The sequence below is a fragment of the Kogia breviceps genome, chromosome 1 (assembly GCF_026419965.1).
Source record: "Kogia breviceps isolate mKogBre1 chromosome 1, mKogBre1 haplotype 1, whole genome shotgun sequence".
NCBI lineage: Eukaryota > Metazoa > Chordata > Mammalia > Artiodactyla > Physeteridae > Kogia > Kogia breviceps.
In genome coordinates, this window is record NC_081310.1 from 15,331,769 (window position 1) to 15,352,130 (window position 20,362).

A 20,362-nucleotide genomic window follows, 5' to 3' on the forward strand; every position below is an offset into this window, starting at 1 on the left:
TCGAAAGAGTCCAGTGCTTTGCCCAATACGATATTCCATAAAATGGCAGATGTCAGAATCCAGTCCAAGAGTTCCAATGAACAGAATCAGAGATGTGTCAATCGGTGTTCACCATAAGCTTTCTTCCTCAATAACTAAATAAGGAAATTAAATGAAGAGCTGGTTCAAACCACTGTTTGGTTTTTTTTAACCCATCAATTAATTACCTAAAAACAGCCAAACTGAGAGAATCGGCAAAGCCTCAACACTCAATAATGTCAAATTCCATTCTTCCTCTTTCATTAATTTTTGTTTTTAACATGTTTTGCAATAATTTCGTTTCTCTTCTCTCTGACTCCAAGACCTTTCTCCCAGGAATTTTACAAGTATATCACCTGACTACATAGCCTGTGTGTGGCTGTGTGTTGAAAACTGCTAGGTTAGAAACACCTTGGCAACCTTTTCTTTGATCTTCCTGGTTGTTGTTGGTTTAAAGCATATCCTGAATGTTATTTAAACAGAGGAGACTATTTGAAATTTCTTGGTAGATGAATTTGATAATGATAATTTAAAAAACAAACAAACAACTACTGTCATCCTGAGATAAAAGATCTCATTCAGCAGGTCCTGAATAACACAGGACTTCTTCGAAGAAAAACGTCACTGTAGCCATAGCTGTTTCCTTTTCTTGTACAACAGCGGTAACTTTACACACTCCCTGATAATCTACATTTGATAAAGTTGCTCTCTCGCATTACAGAAGAGTTTTCTCTTTTTTTAGGGTTTAGCATTTTAAATTTTTATTTTGTCTGGTGTTTAATTTGAGTTTTATCATGGGTGAGGAATGTACCTATTGTTAAAAATAACTTCTACTAAATTGGACTTTATCAAAATTTACAACTTTTATGAATTGCAGGGCAATACCAAGCAGGTGAAAAACAAAACAGAGAAAGGGAGAAGATATAAATATTTGCAAATCGTATATCTGCTAAAGATCTGTTACTCAGAATACATAAAAACTCTTACAATTCAACAACAAAAAGACAAACAACCAATTTCTAAGGAGGCAAAGACAGTAAATAGACATTTCTCCAAAGAAGATATTCAAATGGCCAACAAGCACATGAAAAGGCACTCAGCACCATCAGTCATTAGGGAAATGCAAATCAAAACCACAGTGAGATACCACTTACACCCACTAGGATGGCTTTAAGTTTTGTAATAAAATAAATATTTAAATAAAAACAAATATTTAAATAAAAAATAAATATTTAAATAAAATAAATGTTGACAAAGATGTGGAGAAGTTGGACCTCTCAGACATTTTTGGTAGGACTATAAAATTGTGCAGCCACTGTGGAAAGCAGTACGGTGATTCCTCAACAAAGTTAAACGCAGAGTTAGGATACGACCGAGCAAAGATCTGAAAACATAGGTTCAAACAAATTTTGTAATGGATGTTCAGAGAACATTATTCATAAGAGCCGAAAGGTGGAAACAACCCAAATGTCCATCAACACGATGTGGTATATCCAGAAAACCAAATATTATTCAGCCATAAAGAAGAATGAAGTACTAACACATGCTACAACAGGGATGAACCTTGAAAATACTCTGTTAAGTGAAAGAAGTCAGACACAAAAGGCCAAATGTTAAATTATTTCAGTTATAAAATGTGCAGAACAGGCAGATCCATAGGGACAGAATGCAGATCAGCGGCTGCCAAAGATGGAGGTGGGAGAGGGAGAGATTGCTTAATGGGTACAAGGTTTCCTTTTGGGGGGATGAAAATGTCCTGGACTTAAATAGTGGTCATGGTTGCAGCACTGTGAATATCGTAAAAAAGCCATTACGTTCTATGCTTTCAAATGACTTAAATGTTGGATTTTACGGTATCTAAAAATTTGCCTCCTTAAAAAAAAAAAAAATACTGGCTTGAATCCCCAGTAGGTAAAGCAAGGGCTGCTTCTTCCCTGCAAAGGAACTTCACATGATACCTCCCTCAAATAATGTTAAGGAGTGAAATAGCGCATCTAAAAGATCAGTGGCTGACAAGCTGTCCTATTTCCTGTACTTCACTAGCCAATTTGTCATTAACCCTTTTGCTCTTGAATGGCATTCTGGGTTCATCAGTTTCCCAGTAAAAACACCAACTTTTCCAATGTTACATGTCCACGTCCAGATGTTTCCTGTTAATAGTTTAGCCAATTTAGCCAGCACTGACCGATTAATGAACATATGTGGGAACCTTCTCTCTGCGAAATTACATTAAAATGTTTGATTTAAAATAATAAAATATTGATGACTCTGGCAAGAAAAGTGATGTGATTTATCATAAATCAGTAATTTGAATCTTTCCTTAATGTACATGAGATAAATGAACAGGAAACAATGACATATAGAAAAAACGTTTTAAATTGGAGAAAAACTAATCTATTCAGTAAGCCTCCCTGAAAAAGAAGATATATATTTCTTTTATATAATGTTTTATATTTATAAAATATATATCTTTTCTTCCAAAAAGCAATGTCTTTTTAACTATTAAAATATAAACAATAAAATAGCGATTATACAAATGGGTCAGTAGAATGTATTATATGCTCCAAATTTAATTTTTCTGAGCTGCAAACTTTCATGTCAACTAGGTTATATAAAGGGAAATGTCGAAAGAATTTTAAAGTTGGAATAAAATCTCCTTTGAATCTATAAACAATCTGTACTTGTTAAGCAGTTGACGGCAAGACACCGTTACAATCAGAGGATGTAATTGTAAAGAAGCATGACAAAGTTACATGGAAAGTTCTGCAAATAAATCTAGCTGCCAATGGATTTCAAAGATGCAATTTCCTGAAATTACGTTAAATACCTAAGCGATGATTTTTTTAAATCTCAAAGAAAATTTCTACATAAAAAGCCATGTTTATCTTCTGTGACATGTCTATTCAAATATTAATAAGACTGGGTTTATTCCAAAGAGGCAGAAGGAAACAAAAGAGCAAGTATTTAGATAATATGAGTTTTTATAAAAGCCCCTCACTTTCATCTCAAGTAAGTCTCTCTTTCAGGTGAAAGCAAAGATGGTTTTAGCCACAACTGCCTGGAGAATTGCAGAGGGAATAACCCTGTCTCACAGAAGCTAAGCATATCTGGTTCATGTACTGTTATTGTAAGGAAATTTGAGAAATATAGAAACTGAAACCAACTGTTGAAGGTGAACAAGAACTAGATGAAAAGAAATGCTGATATTTTATGTCACAATTACGTGAGATGGAAGAGTGCACAGGAGGCTTTACAGGTAGCATATATCTTCGATGGTCAAATTCTGAAAATGCTTGGCCAGAATATACATCTGAACACGTGGCCAAAATAGTCACGTAAGTGGAGAATTCTTTTTCCTCATTAAAGGGGGAAAAGTGAGGCTAAACCGGTGAAACACAAGAGGAAAGCACGGAGTTAATGGAACTTCTTTGCTAAGCAGAGTCACTTAGATCTTCTCTGGGTTTTCCTTAACCCCTCTTTCCACTGACGTTGCAGACCTCAGCTCTTTGCCCAGGTATGTGCAAATTTATGATCAACTGCAATCTTGGAAGGAGACTGAACTCAGCTCCTCTAAGTTTTCACTTTTTCATAAGAGAAGTCTCTTATAAAAAACAGCACATAAGCTAGGAATTGGAATTGCTGGAGTCCTGGGGTTATTGACCCAAGAAAGATTGGTGATGGGCATAGGAAAAGGAATTGCTCCAGCTTTTAGGAGAAGTGACCCCTGCCTTCATCCATCCACACACACCCATTGGAGTCAAAGGTATACCTGGGGAAAGGGATAGAGAGGCACTGGAGTGGGTCCTAACCTCTGCTTTAGGCCCCAGATGACCCAGTAGCACAGCTCATGGCACCATGAAAAGCACGACATAAAGACTGTCAGGTGTTTATGCTCTGATTATTCATAAACCAGTTACCACAGTTTATAACCATGATCTAAGATCATCTAAGATGATCGTAGGTGGACACAAGTGGCCTTCTCTGCCAAGCCCCCCTCCCCCTCATTTCCATCACCTCTTAGGGCTTATAGGTCACAGACCTGAAGAATTTGTTAAGAGGACAATCCCTAGTCCTGTCTCCTTCCAGGGTTCCTTGAAAGCATGACCTATTTGGAGAGAATGTAATTTCTTCTTCCATGCAAGTAAGTTCACTTGGAAACGAACAGGCCTCCCTGTTCTCTGCCCTCACCTCCTTCCTTACACACAAAGTTTATTCTCTTATTTTGCCTGGATGGTGGAAGGTCATTTTTGCTCACACTGAGGAAGAGAACTGGGGGTCTTTCCTATCTAAAGCCCCCGCCTGCGGGTAAAGCCTCGGGAGGCTGGAGGCCCCGCAACAGAGGCAGAGCGTGTTAAGGCAGGGACCGGGAAGAATCTGCAGCCGGAAGGGAGAGCTAGAACCACCCAAGGCTATCGCACGCAGATAACTAAACCAGAGCCCAGGACAAGTTCATTTTACTTCGCTGAGCCCCCAAAGCTCCCAAGTTCTAAGATACCGTCAGAGACGGGGAAAAGCCCTACTGGTTCCCCAAATTCCTGAAAGCAGAATGATTTGGGCAAGTACTTCTCTCTCACCGGCGTCCCGGAGCCCGCGCGCGGCGCGCCCCTGCCCACCCCAGGTTCCGTGCAGAAGTAGAAGCGCAGGGGTTGCGGCGAGCGCGCGCTGGGCCTTCCCCGTGTTTGACCAGCTCCTGAGCGATGCGTGTCGTCCAGCCCTGGGGACAGGGAATTTGCATGTGGCTGAGGGTCGCGAGCTGGGGAAACTGCGCGAGTGAATCAAAGTGCGGGCAGAGGCGCATCCAACCAGCCGACCAACGTCAGAGAACTTGGGGCGAGGGTGGACGCTCTTGAGCTAACTCCAACGCTCTCTCGAAACGTCGTGCTCTTTTCCAAGGAGGCAAGGAGGAAGACAGCTAGCTAGAGCACACCTTCCCTTTTATCCTGTCTTTTCTCTGTCTCATTTACTCTTAACTTCCATCTTTCTTATTTTGATCTCGCTGTCTCCTTCCCTCCTTTTTCTTCCTCTTAGGACTTAACGAAAAGCCTCCAGACTCACACAAACCCGTGACGGGAGACCTGAGTGGCATTTACTCTCGGGGAATGGGCTGGGAGGAGAGATAGTAAGACATCACACCCCCAAGCCCTGAATTCCTACCTTTATGGGCCCCTGCCGCTAGTTTCTGGCTGTAAAATTGTAAGCAATTTTCCATCTACGCAGAACCCCGCCTGCGGCCCAGGGATAGGAGGAGAAACCTGCCTGTGCTTTTACCTTGGCAGTCGTTTCTGAAAGCTGTTTGGGGCGGGCCGGGGTGAGAATCCGGGCAGCTCTGGGCCAGAGAGGGGCGGCCCCCATCCCGTCTGAGCCAGATTGTCCCTGCAGAGTGAGCACAGGGGGGAAGCAGGGACCAACCCGAGCCGGAAACAGACCCCTCCCCCGTTTCTGTGCTGGGAACCCTGGGTGCACGCACTTTGGAAAGTCAAGTCCCCTCTGGGGCACTGCCATAGGCCGGTGCTGAGATTTCGCTCAACACCAGTCTATCCACAGGCAGACAGCGCTCTGGGAGGTGGCCGCAGGGGGACTGTGAGAGGAGATACTGGTGGCGGGTAAAAAAGCTAATCGGCGAAGGCAAAGGGGCCCTGAGCACGCGACCGGCGAGGCCGCAGTTGTTCCCTTCCTGGTTCCTAACTTCTCTCCACTTCAGCGCTGGGGCTCAGATCTCCGGCCAAACGGTTCCGAGCCCCCGGTTATTTTCAGTCACAGCCTTCTCCACCCCCCAAATGTCGCACCTGGTCTCTGGGGGGAAAGGGTGGTTTGCAGAGCCCTGCGCGAGGCTCATGGCCGCCGCCGCGCGCCTGCGGGAAAGCCGGCCGGGCCGCGGCCCCGAGCGCATAGCCCTTCCCCGAGCCACCCGCGCGCGCCTGGCGTTCCTCTCGCCCGGGGCTCGGGAACATTTCCTGCCTGCCAGGCTCCCCGCCCCCTTGACTTCTGGGTTCCAAAAACACAGAAGCATCGTCTAAGGCGCTGGCAGGTAGGAAAGGAAGACAAGGTCAAGGCCCACGGACGGCCACGATCCGGTTGCGCCCTTGCTGTCTCCGCCAGCGAGTCCTGGCCACCGCAGCGGGGCAGAAAGGTTGTCGCAGCGCCCAATTCTACCTGTAATTCAGGGACTTGACTCTATTTCCCGAGTACCCTCGGCCAGCGCCCACAATCCTCCCTCCTTTCGCCCGGGGCGGTTTAAGACATCTGCCTCCCCCCGCCCCCCATTGTAGAGGGATGGTTCCAAACAGCAAGGCTTCTTGAGCACCGCATTCCCATCCTGCTGTCGGTCGGTGCCAAGGCAAAAGGAAAGGTCTCGCTCTGAACGCGCCTCGTCCCCTCCCGCCGCGCGCGGGGCCGCGCTCCAGGCCGCCTCTGGTACGCGCCTCCCCCTCCCCCAGACCCACGGAGTTTTCTTCTTTAGGAAACAGACTTGCCCAGCCCACCCCGCCTCCCACGTAAAGGCCAGTCGCCTCTCTTTTTCGTGCCCAAACTCAGCTGGAAGTTGAGAGCAGGGGAGAGTCAGAGAAGCACGGAAATAGACAATGAGGAAGGAGAAATCAAAGCGGGAGGAGGGAGAAGAAAGGAGCTGGAGGTCGCAGGGGCAGAGGCGGAGGCCAGCCCTAGGGGCTCGGGCCCGGCGGCCGAGCGGCAGCGCCTCCCCCGCGTCCGCCCGCCCGCCCGCGCGCGCGCCGAGCCCGGTTAGGCGTGGACTCACATGGTCGGACTGCAGAGCCGCTCTCTCAACTACTGCCAGTGGGTGGTTTCGGGGCTGCCGCGAGGTACCCAGCTGCCTGCGGCGTGAGGGCAGAAACAGAACAGTACAGATCACGGGACACGACCGAGACGGGCCGCTCGGCGCCGCGGGCACCTCTCTCACTTTGCAAAGGAAGCGGGCGCGGGGATTCGGGCTGCCGAGTGTAGCCTATAAATAGCGAACTTTTAGACCGAATCAACTAACAAATGAGAGGCGTGGGCGTAAATTTGCGCCGGATTCCCCTTCCCCTGGATGACCCTCCCTCCCTCCGCCCCCCCCCCACATCCCTCCGCCGCAACTCTCCAGGCAGGATTTGGGAGGGGGGCAGATTGGGGGGCGGGGGGGGATTTAGTTTTATTAGAATTTCCAGTAGTTCTGCTATTTTTGCAAGGAGGGGGGGGTTACTCCGCCTCTTTGGCTCCCCCCACCCCCACCCCAGTTGGGCACTAGAGGCACCAGCTGCGAAGGGCAAAGGCCCAGGAGAGCGAGGATCCTAGGGGTTGGCTGTAGAAGCAGGGACGGGGGGCGAGGGGCACACGGAGCCGGGTTCCCCCTGGGATTACGTGAGGAAAGCGGGAAACTGCCAGGATTTGAGGTTTTCTTGAGCCGCCAGGACGGGAATTTAGATAACCCCGTGTTTGGGAGGGAACTGCGACACGGGGAAGGCAGAAGGCACAAAGGAGTTCGTAGAGTGTAGGTTTCCTTACCCGGGGTCAACCGTAACACCTCAGGGCTAGCAACACCCTCCCCCCGCGTCAACTTTACTTGAACCCTCGGCCGTGACCCGCCGAGGTTACGTTGGCGTGCCCCGGGGTCACGTCCTCGCTCGCCCGGGGGCCGCAAACTCAGGGGCAGCGCGCCTTGCCCGATGGCGCCCCGGGGCCGGCCGCCTTTTCGCGGAGCCGGCGCACACCTGCCGACCGGAAGAGATGCTTGTGACTGTGAGTCCTGGCGGCCACTCGCCGCCCACCCTCCCTCTTTCCTTGAGCCAGGGCCAGACTGCGAACGGTGATTGGGTTGGTAAGATTTTCATTTTCATGCCAGGTGTTTTCTCAGAAATAAACCCACCCCCCGAGAACGACAGACGCTAGCTCTGCACTCCAAACTCCCCAATTCAAGAATTTGCTTCGCTAAATGTATCCTGGATGTCTCACACCAACCAGAGTGAATGGTATGGTCTAATAGGGTTGGCTGTGGGGGGACTGAGAAATTGAGGACGCTGCAGGTGAAAGGAGGTTGCATGGATTCTCTTTGGAGGCTCCATAGTCGAGGCAAGGCCTGCAGAGCAGGGAGCCAAGCCCGCCCAAGGGGCCTAAAGATGGCCTCAAGCTGGGGGAGAGGGGAGACGGAGAATGGTGGCGCTCTTTCTTTTCACTGCCTGCCCCGCCCAGCGCCCCCGGGCGCCCCCTGTAAACAGAAATGTCTTAGGTCTCACCTCTACCCCTACCCCTAGGAGAAAATCGAAGAGCGTCCTCCACGCAGTTGGGGGCAGGGCGTTGCCGCCCGCTTCCCGCTTCTTCTAACACTACTTCCCGCCGCTTACCTCCCCCGTAAACGGAAAAGTTATTTTGCTTTATCCCAGACTCCAGCCGAGTTTGGCAGGACAGGAGAAAGACAGGTGCTAAGGGGGGTTCAGCGGCCGCCGCCCTCGACTCCACGCAGGCGGGTGCGCGCGGCATATCCAGCCATCCGAAGCCCGCGCTCCCTGGGCGCCGGGCGGACAGCTGCGCTTCCCTCGCTTCCCCAAGGGCCCCGAGCCCGCGGGGGGTGACGCTCTCCGCCCCGGCCCAAAGCCAGCTTAAGGGTGCTCCCAGACGGAACTGGACGGAGCCCGGGCGTCCCGGGCCCCTCGCGTCTGGCTTTCGCTCCCCTGGCTACGTACCTGTCCCGGCCTTCCCGCTCCGATTGCTGACCGGCTGGGGAGCCCGGCCCCGGAGCCTGCGCCTCCAGCGAGCCCGCCCCCGCCCTCTCCCGCGCGCCCTCGCGCTCCGGGACTCTCGGCCAGATGTGGGGCGGTCTCTCGCGGGCCATTGGCTTGGGCCACTGTTTCGAGCTGTCTTCGAGGATTTCCCCAGGCTTTGGGGCCCCTGTGTGGACTGGGAAGAGAGGGGCCAGGCCGGCGCCTCTCCTTTCACCTCACCCACCCGTCCCTACAATCCCTCAAGTTCCCCTTCATCCAGCCCCTGGAGCCCAGGGCTTTGAAACTGCGGTAACTCGGTAAAGAAAGCGGATGAGAACCTCCTTGCGGGCCGAGTATGAGACTCCGATGGGGGCTTGCGGCGTTTCTGGAAGGTTCTGGGTGTTGATACTGGGGGAACAGGCCCTATGGGGACAGAAATGACACAGGTGCAGACAGCGTCCTCGTGGCTGTCTTCACCGCGAAGTTCACGTCTATTGTTTCCTGCCTCGGGGTAGGCTGCCCAGTGTGACAGATCTGTTTAGATCCCATCACTGGAGGAAAAATCCTGGTGATAGCGGTTATCTCCCGCTTGCGCTATCTGGCCGTCGCCCCAATTCATCTCCCTCTCGCTCCAGCCCCTCGGGGAGACGAGGAGGGTAAGAGTCTGGCGGGAGGACGGGCCAATCCGCTGCCCTCGGACGGAGCGGAGAGGCACGAGGTCACCTCATCCGTCCCATTCCGCTCCGGGCTGGGGAGAGAGGACACGGCAGGTTTCTTTCTCTGCCAAGCCTCACGCTTCCTTCAAATGATTTTAGTCTGGTGCTCCGGTCTATCCATATACATTTCCAATCTCATGGCTCATAAACTATTAGCAAAATGGTTTCATTATTCACCTTCTGTATCCTACAAAAGGGAGAAAAGAAGGGAGAGGCGGGAAGGCAGACTGGGGGTGGGGCAGTCATGGGACACCAGTTAACAGTCATACTGCCCGTGTTTAAATCACGGCTCAGACTGCCTTCTTCAAGCTGACACTCAACAAATCTGATCCGTTTCCGAGGATCTATAGCCAACCCCTTCTCTTCCCTCCCTCCCCTCCCCTTTCTCTCTCTCCTTCTCTCCATCCATCACTATCCATCTCTCCTTAACATCCAGGTTTCTAGAAGGACCAGATGGATAGCCAAGATACTGCAAATCCATTATTTGCTTCATTAGGTGTCATCAATAAGGCACGCCCTTTAGGTACGACACATACAATTAATTGATTAGAGTGGTTACTCCCGTCCCCTTGTGTGGTGTTGGTGATGGAATCACATGTCACCTCTGAAACCAAACCATCCTAAGACACAAGTCTAGGATGATAACCAAGAAGTTTACTTGTGGCCTCAAGGTGGCCAATGGGGCACCAAGTCCTCACCTGGCTTCCGCAAGCCCCGGGAAGTGAGGAAGTTGCAGAGTGGTGTGTGTGTGTGTGTGTGTGTGTGTGTGTGTGTGTGTGTGTGTGTGTGTGTGTGTGTGTGTGTGCAGATCGAGGTCTTTGTTTGGCGCTGAGAGGTGAGAAAAAAAACATTAAATGAGGCAACCCGAATTAAAAGACAAATAGAAGCAAACTGACTCGTGGAGGCCTGAGAACCGAGTGCAAGGGGCTAAAAACTAAGGGCAGGGGCCAAGCTGGCAGAAGCAGCCTCGGGCGATTGAAACCTGGACCGGCTTCTCCGCTGGGGGCAATGATAATATTGTCTCCGCCAACACTTACTTTTCATATCACTATATTTTATCTAGAATGGCACACACACACACACACTCCCAGCACTTTTGAAAATATAAAGGACGCCAGGCAAGTGAGCGTGCGGTAATTATCCCTGGATGTAGAAAGCAATCTGGCTGCAAGAGACCCCTCTGCGATCGGCGGCGGCGGCGGCGGCGGCGGCGGCGCGGGGACCTGCGCGGAGACCGGGGGACTCCCGCCGCTCGCTAGGTCACCGCGCCACGCGGCCGCCGCTCGCCCGCTGTTTAATATACATGGGGTGGGAACGCAGGGAAACGGATCTCGTGCCTGCACGTCCTGCAGGGGAAAAAAAAATCAATTTGCTATTTATTTTTGAAATATATAGATTTAGGGAAATTTTTTTTCTAGCCCGACCCCCTTCAAGAAACGGCGGCCCACACTGAATTACGTCTTTTAATGACTTTTCCCTTATTTGCCGTTGCGATTTCACGTTCAGGGCGGGGGCAGGGTGGAGTTTCTTTGGGAGGTCTTCAATTCCGGTATCTTCAAAAAGATTTGCCTTGTGTGTTAATTGCATGCTGTTAAGCACATCTGGGACTGCGTGCTGACCAACTCGCAGCAACTTTTAATTAACACATTGACCCGGCGATGAATCGGCCGCCCGGCCTCCCCCTCGAAATATGTATATGAGCCGCGCGGATGCCGCTGGGCCCGCGCCGCCAGATGCGTGCGAGGAATTGCCTGCGTCCAGGAGCGGGAGGGGGTGCAGATCGCAACAGTTCGCTCTCTTGCTGTGAACGTTTCTCTCGCCTATAGGTGTATAAGCAATACACAAAGACAAAGAGTAAATGACGCGCTCGTGGAGCGGGCTCCTTACATCCTTTAATGCGACTGGACCCTTGGCGGGGGAGTTGCGGGAACGGGAGGGAAGATCCCCAAGGCCATTGCCACCCAGCCTGCCTTGGGCCTAAGCTGAAGGCTCGAGCCGGGGCTTTTCGAATGGACCGACCTCTCTGTTCGCGAAAGCGGTGGCCGAGAATCCCGGTGAAGAGAACGAGCAACCGCTGCCTCTCGCGGCTCTGGCCTTCCTCCGCTCATCCTCCTCGCCCTCGCCCCGGGCTCCCCGAGGCGAAACCACAAACTCCAGGGCCCCGGGTCTGAGAAAGGGGAAGGGGTTTCCCGCTTCTTGGAGCGCAGAAGGCCAGGGTACAGGAAACGAGGGGCTACTTTTAGGAGGCTACGCCCTTTCACGGGAGACTAGGCAATTCAAGGGGGCGATCTTGCAGCCAGGCCAGTCACGTCCCGGCCGCGGGGAGCAAGAAACCCAGAGCGGACGCAGGCAGACGAGGCCACCTGCAGATGTGCAATTTCACCCTAAGTAATTTCATTCAGAATTGAGGGCGTTTCGCCGGAGTGGTGCCTTCAAAGTGAATGCCTAGCCTGCCGCCCCCCACCCCCACCCCGTAGAGGACCAATGCGGGTTGATCCCTAGATACGTACTCATTTGCTCTTTCTGCATGTAATCTCAACTGCCTCGCTCTTCTAAGTGCTTAGCTTCGGCATACATCCCTATAAAAAAATGTCAAAGTGGTATTCCTGCTCCCAGCCATAAAAAAGTTGTAGTGAATCACTCCCAAGTAACTTTTAAGATCCCCTCCAGGTAACAGTTGAAGTTTCTTGTTTGACATTTTTCATTCCTCAATACAGAACTTTTCCATAAATACGCAGTCGCAGCATGTGGAGAAGTAAATGTCCCAATAAATTCACAGCTGTATGTTCTAACTATGTCAATGCTTTGGAAAATTTAATGTGACAAGATTGCCTCCCAAATTCCTTCCACCTCTTTTCTTTTTTCCTTATTCTTTTTTTTTCTGTCCTTCCCTTGAATCTACTTCTCCTATCAACTTATCAGAGAATCTGCAAAATTTAAAACTAGAAGAATAGAAAAGATAAAGACAAGAGAACAACGTTCTATTACTCAGTATTCCTCTGAGTTCCTCTAGATCTTTTTAAAATTCAGATAGAGGTATAATCAGCACCTATCTTTAGTCAGGGGAAAAAAAAAAACCAATCAGTTGGTAAATTACAATATCCCTTTGCAAAGATAAGGCCTTTGGAAAGTAGCACAAGCATTACCCAAATGGCTTTATTTTGAGTTGAGTGGACCACAGCTCCTTATTTCAGCTCACAAATTGATCTGCAAAATTGCAGCACACACCTGATATCCAGGGGAAAACAAGAGTTGGTAACTCCAGCTGGTTCTTTTGATTTACTCTGCCTGGTAAGATGTATGCTGGGGTATTTTGATAAGGAAAAAAAAAAAAAGGAGTCAGCAGTTTGATTTGGAAACTTTTATTGCTGAATATGGTTGCAGGTTTAAACTAAGGAATGTGTTTCTGCTGGGGACATTTGCATGACACATCCATATGCATTAGCAGCTGCGCGGTGTGATATCATCAGTTCCTGTGAGCATTTATCTTTTTTCCCCCTTCTGTCTTTCTCAAAGGAAGTAGGTAAGTGGCTAATAGGAGAACCACATAGCCTTTAAAGATACATGAATCTTCCTCTGTCCTTCAGGCCGTTGGCACCCAACTGGCCTACAACAACCTGTTTCTTTTGAGAATTTTGGAATATTTGAAGTAGTTAGCCTCCCTGGTCATACCTTTTAAATTATAATAATGATTTTCAATGTATAAAATATAATTGAAGAATTATTCAGAGAAAGGAGCCTTGGAGATTCAACTCTGTATTTAGGAAGAAGGTATTGTCACCTACATTCTTCTGATCATTTGCTTAGAGACTTAAAAAGAGAAACTTTTCAGTAGATAAATTGCCTTCACTTCTTGATACATGATAGCTGTAATACTGCTGAATCAAGAGAGCTAAGACCTTACCATACCGACATGTAGTGATGGTGTCAGAGACCACAAAAGAACTTCTGGAAGATGTTTGCTTTTCTAAATGTTGTATGAGCTGTGCAAAGGCCACTTTCTAATATCCACAGTGAGTTTTCTGCAGCTAATCTTCCTTAAACTCTATTTCATGTGTGATTCTCCCTGAATCCCAGTGGTCTGTAAACAGCAAGAACCACAAGTCAAATTGAAATCGGAAGGAAACTGCGTCTGATTCTGTCCAGTTACTTGGCCTATTTTTTTTTTTTTTTTTTTTTTTTTTAGAAAGAAAACTGTACATTTAAATTGTGCTCATCAAGTCAGGGCGATTAGGAAGCATATGGACTCCAAACCAAGAGATTAACATAAGCACATATTTAAAAGTCACCTCTCATTTCTGCTCACATTCGCTATTTGATGGAATTGCTGGAGAATAATCATGCTCAGATCTTCACAGTACAGGTGTGTTGCAGGTGTATTACAAAGAGAAACAAAAATCTTACACACACATGTACAGACAAGCAAACAAAAAGGTAATCATTCTTATCAGGAATTGTGATGACCAATGAAAATATCCTACTAGAGATATTATGGCTTTTTCTCCATTTCTTTGTAGCTCTTTTGGTCTCCAGAAAAGATATTTAAAGAAAAAAAAATGAAATGACAATAATTAGTAAAGGACTGTCGTTCACTTTTTTCCTAATGCATTTGTTTGACCTAACCAAAAGAGAGCTAAGATCTCTGCCATTCAATTGAATCCTAGATGTTTTAGGTATCACAGAACAAATTTCTCCTATCCTCCATTGCACTAAAGTTGAGTTTTAAAAAAATTATTTAGCTTTAAAGTAGTAATTCAATATAATATGGATAAAAGTAAAAACAGTTGCTTGCTATTATATAATGAAAAAATTAACCAGCTGCATATTTTATTCAGTTGATTATTTCAGGGATAATTAGAACAGCAAATTGTTAGGGCTGGTTATCTTGGTTGTTTAGTTTAGAACATGGCCCAGAATTGTTCCTGTGATTAATTGTGTCCGTGCTCAAGAGCTGCATATTACATCCCCCAAGCCTGACTGGCCCTGGGCGATTATGTGCCAGAAGTGACAGGAGGAGCAAAGGAGAATGTGGATAAGTTTGCACAAACCAAAGAAAAAAGATTTACTTTTAAAAGAGCACATCTCACTTGTAGCATTATGTACAGAAGAGGTGATGTATATGTCTGCAATTCAAATGAAATCTCTCTGGCAAGATTTATCAAAGAGCGGAGAAAAAGAACAAAACTACCTCATTGAGGCTATAAGGAGAGCTTAGACTTGATGAAGAAAACTACTGTATCTGCCTGGGTATTGGTATATCATTTAAAACGTTTTCAAATCAGATGCTACTGCTTAATGTGTATTCTCTTTATCTTTAAGATAAAGAATTTGTTTGCTTGTTTGCTTTCAGATTGGATTTTGATATTAAACATTTCTGGATGTATTAATAGTGTCAGTAGATTTTTGGATATGAGGGATCTGAAGGAATTACTTATTTGCTTATCCATTCATCTCTCAGTTTATTTACAGAATAATTCCACTTTTTTCCTCAAAGACTTCTTTGGCACAGGTCACAATATCATAGGCTCTTTGAAATACAATGGCAAACGAAGATAAATCAGACCATTACAATTGGTCACCCTTGATTCAGCAGATCCAAGTCAAAAAAGCAGGAGGAAGTTTTGTTAAATCAGTACTTAAATCTATGGCCATTCCTTCAGGCTCATTTCCAAGAAGTATAAGCTAGGTAACATGGATATTTAAAAGCCAATGATTGCGATCCAGCACTAATGGAGCTCAGAAATCACCACTCCATCCTAACAGGTTAAAGGCTGAACAGACCGAAAAATCAATTCTTCTTAGATTCATCAGAGAAGTGAGATCACAGGGCAAACTGCTGTCCCCAAAATTGGAGACATAGACAGATAAATACAACTTATGGGAGTTAGAAACCCAAGAGCTGAAACGTCCTCAGGAACCAGTACTGGGGAAAACTGAACTGGAATTGACAAATTGCTGGCGACTCTTGTGTGAACAAATCTGAGAGTTAAAAACTCCAGTGAGAGCAAGTCATAGACAGGACCTCATACCTCTATGAGTTTTATTTCTAGGAGCTCTACCAGTTCCTTGCTGTGAATATCAGAGACAAATACTCTTATACTTCCTGGAGGAGCAATGGAAAAGGATCCATTTTAAACATGCCATAGTATTCTGTTTTTCTTAACAAGGCCTGCCCGCAGGAGAAACTGGTTTGCTAGCGCCAAATCTATTGGGATTTATCAGAAACTAACTACCTGAGGAAAGGGAAATACCCAGCTACAGCCCCTTCTAGCCATCTGGTCCCACCTATGGGGGGTAAAAAACTGAGATGCATTAGTGCAATTCACAGCCCAGGGGCACAGGCTCATCAAAAGACTGAGATGTAATCATAGGACTATATGACAGTTCTCCTCCCCACCACACCTTACCCCTACATCACTAAAAGCCTATTAACTTGCAGTTTCTTTTACCCAGTTCGTCATGTTCACCTTTCAACAAAAATTACAAAACATACTAAAAAGCAAAAAAACACAGTATGAAGAGGCTAAACAAGCATTGGAATCAATCTGATATGGCAGGAATGTTGGAATTATCAGACCAGGAATTTTTAAAAAATATATGTTTAATACACTAAAAGATTTAATAGAATAGAGAACATGCAAGTGCAGATGGATAGTGTAATCAGAGAGATGGAAATTCTCAGAAAGAATCAAAAAGAAATACTGGAGATCAAAAACACTGTAATAAAAATGAAGAATACTTTTGAGATGGGCTCACTAGTAGAGTGGACACAGCTGAGGAAATAATTTCTAAGCTTGAGGATTTGACAATGGAAACTTCTAAAGCTGAAATGCAGGAGGAAAAGAGAGAGAGGGGAAAAAAGAATAGAATATCCAAGGACTGTGGGACAACTATAAAAGGTGTAACATGCATAATGGAAATACCAGAAGAGGAAGAAAGAAAGGAACAGAGGCAATATTTGAAGTAATAATGACTGAGAATTTCTTCAAATTAATGTCAGACACCAAACCACAGATCCAGAAAGTTCAGAGAACACCAAATAGGATAAATGTAAAAACAAGCAAATAAAAACAAACAACAACAAAAAAAAGAGAAAAAAACTATACCTAGACACATTCATATTCAAACTTTAGAAAATCAAAGATAAAGAAAAAAAGTTCAAAAGAGCCAGAGGGGCAAAATCTTACCTATAGAGGAGGAAAGATAAACATTACATCTGATTTCTCCTCAGAAAGTGTAGAGTGAAATATTTAAAGTGTTGAGAGAAAAAACTACCAACCTAGAATTCTGTACCCTGTGAAATTATCCGTCAAAAGTGAAGGAGAAATAAAGACTTTCTCAGACAAACAAAAATCGAAGGAATCTGTTGCCACTACATCTGGTTGCAAGAAATGTTAGAAGAAATTCTTCAGAAGAAAGAAAATGATATAGGTCAGAGACTTGGATCTACATAAAGGAAAAAAAAGCTTTACAAAAGGAATAGTGAAGATAAAATAAAGTATTTATTTTTCTTATTCTTCATTGATCTAAGAGGTAACAGTTTGTTCAAATTAATAAAAGCAACGATATATTCAATTATTATAGTCTCTGTATAAGTGAAAGTGAATGACAGCAATGATGCAAGGGACAGGAAAGAGGAATTAGGATTATTTTGTTATTGTAATGTACCTGCACTAACCATGAAGTGGTATAGTGTCACTTGAAAGTAGACTTGAGTTAGTTGTCAATGTATATTGCAAACTTTAAAGCAACCACTAAAAGAGTATAACAATAAGTATAATTGTTATGCTAAGAAAGGAGAGAAAATGGAATTACATAAAATGCTCAATTGAAACCACAAAAAGCATTTGCAACAATGTGAATGGACCTAGAGACATAAGCTTAGTGACATAAGTCAGACAGAGAAAGAAAAATACTCTATGTTTTCATTTATATGTAGCATCTGAAAAATAAAACAAAGGAATGTATATAACAAAACAGACTCACAGATATAGAGAACAATCTGGTAATTACCACTGGGGAGAGGGAAGTGAGTAGGGGCAAGATAATGGTATGGGATTAAGAGGTACAAACTACTATGTATAAAATAGATAAGCAACAAGGATATATTGGACAGCACAAGGGAATATAGACATTATATGGTAACAACTTTAAATGGAGTATAATTTATAAAAATTTTGAATAACTATATTATACACCTGAAACTAATAGAATTTTTTTTTTTTTTTTTTGTGGTACGTGGGCCTCTCACTGTTGTGGCCTCTCCCGTTGTGGAGCACAGGCTCCGGACACGCAGGCTCAGCGGCCATGGCTCACGGGCCCAGCCGCTCCGCAGCATGTGGGATGTTCCTGGACCGGGGCATGAACCCATGTCCCCTGCATCGGCAGGCGGATTCTCAACCACTGCGCCACCAGGGAAGCCCTGAAACTAATATAATATTGTAAATCAACTAAACTTCAATTTAAAAAAGGAAAAAAAATAAATATTAAAAAACCATAAAAAGCAGAAAAATTGTAGAAGACAAAAAAGGGACAAAGAACAAGGTCAACATATAGAAAACAGTAACAAATACAGTAGATTCTAACACAACTATATCAATAATCACTTTAAACATCAATGGCCTAAATACACCAGTTAAAAGAGAAAGATTGTTAGAGTGGATCAAAAAGCAAGATCTAACTATATGTTGTCTACAAATAACCTGCTTTGAATATAAAGACACACAGATTAAAAGTAATGGGATGGAGGAAAATATATCATACTAACACTAATCAGAAGAAAGGCAGAGTAGCTGTATTACTTTCAGACAAACTAGATTTTAAAACAAGGAAAAATTTTAGTGGTAAGAAGGGCAATACATAATGATAAAAGGTTCAATACTCTAAGAAGACATAACAGCTTCAATATGTATGCACTTAACAACAAGGCATCAAAATATGTGAGGCAAAAACTGATAGGACTGCAAGGAGAAATAGATAAATCCACTATTATAGTTGGAGACTTTAACACCTGTCCATCAGAAATGGACAGACCAGCAGGCAGAAAATCAGTAAAGGTATAGTTGAATTTAACATCATCATCGATCAACTGAATATAGTTGACATCAATATACTACTTCATCCAACAACAGCAGATCACATATTCTTCTCAAGCTCACATGGAACATTCACCAAGATAAGCCACATTTTGTGCCATACAACACACCTTAACAAATTTTAAAAAGTAGAAACCATACAAGTCTATTCTCAGACCACAATGGAATTAAACTAGAAATCAATAACAGAAAGATAGCTGGAAAATCTCAAAATACTTGGAGACTAAACAACACACTTGTAGATAACACATGAGTCAAAAAAGAAATCTCAAGAGAAACTAAAAGATATTTTGAACTAAATAAAAATGAAAATACAGTTTATCAAAATCTGTGTGTTCAGCAAAAGAATTCCTAAGAGGGAAACTTACAGCATTAAATGTTTATATTGGGTAAGAAGAAGGATATAAAATCAATAATCTAAACTTCCACCTTAGGAAACTAAAAAAAAAAGAAGAACAAAGGAAATCCAAAGCAAGGGGAAGAAAAGAAATAATAGGAATTAGAGGAGAAATCAATGACATTGAAAGCAATATACAAATAGAGAAAATCAACAAAGTTGAAAGCTGATTTTTTGAGAGGACCAACAAAATTGATAAACGTTTAGCCAAGGTAACCAAAAAAAAAAAAAAAAAAAGAGAGAGAGAGAGGAAGAAAACACAAATTACCAATATCAAAAATGAAATAGAGGACATTACTACATATCCCATGGATACATTAGAAGGATAACAAAGAAATATTATTCTTGTATGTATTATTATACAACTCTATGCCCACAAATTTAATAACTAGATGAAATAGAAAAATTATTTAAAAGATACTATCTGTCAAAACTCACACAAGAAACAATTTGAAGACTATATCTATTAAATAAATTGAATCAATAATTAATAGCTTTCTGAAACAGAAAGCACCAGATTCAGATGAATTCACTAATTTCATCAATCATCTAAGGAAGAAATTATATCAATTACCTACAGTCAATTTCAAAAGATAAAAGCAGGGGAAATACTTTCTAACTCATTCTGTGAGGCTGGCATTACCCTAATACCAAAACCAAACAAGGAGGGACTTCCCTGGTGGCACAGTGGTTAAGAATCCACCTGCCAATGCAGGGGACATGGGTTCGAGTGCTGGTCCAGGAAGATCCCATATGTCATAGAGCAACTAAGCACGTGTGCCACAACTACTGAAGCCTGTGTGCCTAGAGCCCGTGCTCCACAACAAGAGAAACCACCACAATGAGAAGTCCGCGCACTGCAACAAAGAGTAGCCCCTGTTCGCCGCAACTAGAGGAAGCCTGCACACAGTAACGAAGACCCAACACAGCCAAAAATAAATTAATTAATTAAAATTTACTAAAAAAACAAGGACATTACGAAAAAAGAAAACTGCTGACCAATACCTCTCATTGGTACAAATGCAAAATTCCTTTAAAAATATTAGCAAATCTAATCCAACAATGTATAAAAAGATTTATACACTATGATCAAGGAGGATTTATCCCAGATACATAAGGTTGGTTAAACATTCAAAACATCAATTAATGTAATACATCATATCAACAGTCTAAAGAAGAAAAATCACATGAACATATCTATTAATGCAAGAAAAGCATTTGACAAAATCCAACACCAATTCATGATAAAAATTCTCAACTAATAGGAATAGAGGAGAACTTCCTCAACTTGACAAAGAACATCTATAAAAATCCTACAACTAACATTGTACTTATGGTTAAAAACTTAAAGCTTTCCTCCTAAAATCAGGAACAAATCAAGGATGAACCCTCCCACCACTGCTTTTCAACATAATATGGGAAATCCTAACTAATGTGGTAAGA

At 44.5% G+C, this 20,362-nt stretch overlaps 1 protein-coding gene across 11 annotated transcripts in view; it reads right to left on the reverse strand.

Moving 5' to 3' along the window:
* The window catches only part of ESRRG (estrogen related receptor gamma), a 645,982-nt gene extending 639,023 nt beyond the window's left edge, over window positions 1-6,959 (reverse strand). For all 11 annotated transcript variants that reach the window (XM_067027629.1, XM_067027575.1, XM_067027635.1 and 8 more), the window contains exon 1: window positions 6,773-6,959. In XM_067027629.1, the coding sequence (XP_066883730.1) occupies window positions 6,773-6,774 (2 nt within the window). In that variant the 5' untranslated portion in view covers window positions 6,775-6,959. The remainder of the gene's footprint in view (window positions 1-6,772) is intronic.
* Between the last annotated feature and the right edge of the window lie 13,403 nt (window positions 6,960-20,362).